The sequence below is a fragment of the Colobus angolensis genome, unplaced genomic scaffold (assembly GCF_000951035.1).
Source record: "Colobus angolensis palliatus isolate OR3802 unplaced genomic scaffold, Cang.pa_1.0 Scaffold58, whole genome shotgun sequence".
Taxonomy (NCBI): Eukaryota; Metazoa; Chordata; class Mammalia; order Primates; family Cercopithecidae; genus Colobus; species Colobus angolensis.
Window position 1 is genome coordinate 5930837 of NW_012119376.1, and position 4715 is coordinate 5935551.

The 4715-nt window shown below is 40.6% G+C and overlaps 1 protein-coding gene across 1 annotated transcript in view; it reads left to right on the top strand.

The window, feature by feature from the left end:
* TXLNB (taxilin beta) overlaps positions 1-4715 on the top strand; it is a 52580-nt gene that overhangs the window by 2062 nt on the left and 45803 nt on the right. The window contains exon 2 of the mRNA XM_011962058.1: positions 892-1329. Coding sequence (XP_011817448.1) covers positions 906-1329 — 424 coding nt within the window. The 5' untranslated portion in view covers positions 892-905. The remainder of the gene's footprint in view (positions 1-891; positions 1330-4715) is intronic.

Here is a 4715-nt window from a genome sequence, read left to right on the forward strand (position 1 = left end):
TAGCTGGGACTACCGGTGCCCGCCACCACACCCGGCTAATTTTTGTATTTTTAGTAGAGACGGGGTTTCACCATGTTGGCCAGGCTGGTCTCTTGGCCTCAAGTGATTCACCCACCTCGGCCTCCTAAAGTGCTGGGATTACAGATATAAGCCACCGCACCTGGCCCATGTTTCTATACTACTTGGTTTATTTATTTATACCTTCCCTCATTCCCTGTCTTAATTGAAAAATGATGCCAATTTGAGCCTCAGAAAAAGCATTCGCGTTGCTCATCTCAAAAAGAAAATGCCAGAAAAGACAGAAATGTCTCCTGTATCCAGTGTAATAATGCATTTACATCAAAATATTCATACTAAGCAAAATACTGATTTATGGACCAAATAGAGCTTAGAGATGTTATTGTTATGAGTCATTTAAATAAATTCGATGGCTCTTCTATTAAATATTTTAACTTGAAAGAAAACTAATGCCATTTTAGATTTAAACATTTTAAATATACACAGTCATGTACCTCCAGTGATTGTTAATCTACATAGAATTATACAGGAAAATGATAACACAAACTGACTAGTGTAAGCAAAATGACAAATAAGGCCACAAAGAAACAATAGCATGAATTACTTTCTTAATGTGAATAATAAGGAATACTATTGAAAAGTGAAGAGCAAAACCAAAAATATGCCAGTGGTGTGACTTGATTTGGAAAAACAACTTTTCAGTGTTCCTACTTTAATAATTGTAACATTGATGGTTTGTGAAAGGACATTCACTCTATGTTAGAGACCATAATTAGTTGGCATTCACTTGGGGGATATCCTTACCATTGAAATGAAGCATTGATGTGTAGCATCTAGGTTAGCTATGTAAAGCCTAACTGTGCTTACCACTAGATACCAGTCCCAAGATGGAGGCTAATCATTCTGAACAGCTCTCAGCAGAACAACAGTCAACACCTCCAGGGGCCAGTTCATCATTACCCAGTCACAATGGCCTGGAGAAGGAAGATGGCCAGGATTCTTCAACCTCAGTCCAACCACCAGAGAAAGAGGCAAGTGTGCTCCCTGATATCTCTGAAGAGCTGAATCAACAGCTGGAAGACATCATTAACACTTATGGGTCTGCTGCCAGCACAGCAGGGAAAGAGGGCTCTGCCAGGGCCAGTGAGCAGCCTGAGAATGCGGAATCACCTGACAACGAGGATGGGGACTGTGAGGAAACAACTGAAGAGGCTGGAAGAGAGTCTGTTGCTTCTGGAGAGCCACCCACTGTCAAAGAGCCTGTCAGCAATAAAGAGCAAAAATTGGAAAAGAAAATCCTAAAAGGATTAGGCAAGTAGTTATATTCAAATATATGACTTTTCTTTATAGTATTCCTGAAAAGAGGCACTTCCTCCAACCTTCACTAAAAGCCACATCTAATATTTGGATTACTGTGATAGCCTTCTACATTTTCACTTGCTGTATTTGTCCCCAGCCTTTTCCCCTCAATACAGCTCAGGTGAACTTTTCAGTCTGTTACCCATTGACCCTCTGTTCCATGGCTTCCTACTGCTCTTAGGATGAAGACCAAAATCTTTAACATGTTCTCTAAGATCCTAATGGTCTAACTCCAACCAGTCCCAGTTTTATCTCAGATTACTCTACCCTACAACATCACCTTCCTGAACACTCTGCCTCTATTACTACCGCCACCACTACTGCCTAATAGCTAGTCATTCTGATCTTGCCCTTCAGGCCTTTCAGGAGATTGAACATGCTATGCTCCATCTCCCACAAGGCCTGTGCACATCCTAGTTTCTTTACCTAGAAATCTTTACCTATCCTCAAATGCCCAATGACAGTTCATTAATGCCTAGTCTTTGTAAGGCACTGTGCTAGGTGCACAAAGGTAAATAAGTCATGGCCCTTTGGTCAAGGAGCTCTAAGTATGGAGAAAACAGAAGACACGTAAATTAATTATATAGGAGAAGTGCAAAAACGGGAACAGGAAAAATTTTTAGGAGAGCATGGGAGATTGGTAACACCAACAATGGCTGTGAAAAAAAGGGTGAGAATGTTAATTTTTTAAACTATGAGTGAAAGCATGTTACTGTACATAGGAAAGTCCCTCTGCTTGTCTTTCCTGGTGGAAACACTCACTACAAATACCTGCTCCTATGTGATACTTTCCCTGACATGCCCAGGTAAAGTCAGCATCACCTTCCTTAGTTTTCCATTAAATTTTCTGCAGCAAGTCATTTGTTTATGACCCACCTCCCATGCTAGATGGAGAATCTATCAAGGGCAGCGACCACATCTTATTTGTTTCCAGAAGACTGTGTGGTAGAATGAAAGATCATAAGCATTGGTGTCAGAACTGGGTTCAACCTCCAGTAACCAGATTATCTGTAAATCCAAAAATATCCCAAACTGGAGTAGAATATTTTTCTGCAGTGAGCAGGTATATACAAACCTACCCACAAAGACCAAGGGAGCTGAAGGCCAAAAGCAGAAGCTGACAAATCCACTTTCCCAGAAAGAAATATTTATAGGGGCTTACAAATAGTAGTGCTGTCTTGGGCAGCAGTGAGACAGTGGATCCCTGCACCCACTCTCCAGAAAGTGTCCTTTACATAGCAAGCTTTTAGGTAAAGTCACGTGCAGCTGGTCACATCTCAGACTTTCTTGCCAAAAGTCATGACCACTGGGAACGTTAAATAAGCATCTTTCTGAGGGATTATCTATGTTACAGGCATTGTTTAAAGACCTTACTGCAGAACAGTGGTCAACCTTTTTGGCACCAGGGAGGACAGTTTTTCTGTGGACTGGGGAGGGATAGTTTCAGGATGATTCAAGCGCATTACATTTATTGTGCACTTTGTTTCTATTATTATTACATTGTAATATATAATGAAATCATTATACAACTAACCATAATGTAGAATCAGTAGGAGCCCTGAGCTTGTTTTCCTGCAACTAGACGGTCCCATCTGGGGGTGATGGGAGACAGTGACAGATCATCAGGCATTAGATTCTCACAGGGAGTGTGCAACCTACATCCCTTGTATGCACAGTTCACAATAGGGTTCGTGCTCCTATGAGAATCTAATGCCACTACTGATCTGACAGGAGGTGGAGCTCAGGTGGTAATGTGAGTGATGGGGAGCAGCTGTAAATACAGATGAAGCTTTGCTCTGTTGCCTGCCACTCATCTCCTGCTGTGCAGCCCAATTCCTAACAGGCCATGGACTGGTAGACAGGGTTGGAGATCCCTGCTGCAGAACACCTTGGCATGGAGGAGTCAAACATTGGTCATCATGGCAAGTTTGCTTTAAGATGGCATCACTCTTGCCATGCAATGGGCTGTTTTCCTACAGATATCGCTATGATGCTAAAACCCATTGCTACAATGCTTTCAAGAAGGGCTAAATGACACATTGAGATAGCATACTTGACCCAACTAGTATAAAATTAAAAGAACCCAGATAATAACTTTAAAGTATCTTCATGTTCCAAAGTGCAGGGTTGGAATCACTCTAGTGTTTTGGAACATGGAAAAACATAATAAAATTGCTCTGTGTTACAGAGCAATTTTTTGTTCTCTGACCAAACATCTCAAATGTGTCCCTTTGCAAAGCTAGTCATTATTCAAGTTTCCATAAGACAATATACAAAACCTTATCCCAGAGGTAAGCAACTTCAAGTGTTCCTAACCAGAAAAGTTATTTTTTCAATTACCCTAAAACTTTCACATAGGAATTGGTGTGTGTGTGTGTGTGTGTGTGTGTGTGGGCACGTGTGTGTATGTTGAGGGGAAAGATGAAGAAAATAGGGATAAAGTTAAAATAACCAATTTGAATTTCTACTCTCTTCCATGAGTTATTTCATAATCTGCATTAATCTTACAACTACCAAATAATCAGGATGATGTTTTTTAAAAATTCCAACTCTCTAATTCTGCTGCTATTTACAAATTACCAAATTCCAACTGACTGTATTTGACCAAAATCAATGCTTGTGGATTAGAGTATCTAGGTGTATCCACTCTAATTGAGTGTGTGTGGGCTCATGACCTTTTTGTGTCTTCCCACTCATCATCATTAGCATATTATTGTAAACACTGTACTATTTAACAGCTACATCATGCATGAAAACAACATTATTAGGCTAACCTCAACTTGCAACTACCATTTTAAACTTTCAGTTGTTTGCAAGTAGCTTTGGCAGCCTTCTTAGCTACTTTTCAGTTAAATGATACTGTGCTATTGTCTAGACTAATGGTTTTCCAACTTTATTAGAATCAATTGCAAAATTTGTGAAAAATGCTGCTCCTGAGCCCCCACACACAGATATTTGGAGTTTGTAGGCCTGGAGTGAAGCCTGATCTTGTCTCTCAGTTCTTTGAACATGCTATACTCCATCTCCCACAAGGCCTGTGCACATTCTAGTTTCTTTACCTAGGAATTTCTATCTATCCTCAAATCCCCGATGAGTACTTATTTCTTTATTTTTGTTTATTTATTTATTTTTCTTTGAGGCAGAGTCTGACTCTGTTTGCCAGGCTGGAGTGCGATGGTGCAATTTCGACTCACTGCAACCTCCAACTCCCTAGTTCAAGCGATTCTCCTGCCTCAGCCTCTCAAGTAGCTGGGATTACAGGCATGCGCCACCAAGCTCAGCTAATTTTTGTATTTTTAGTAGAGACGGGGTTTCACCATGTTGGCCAGGATGGTCTC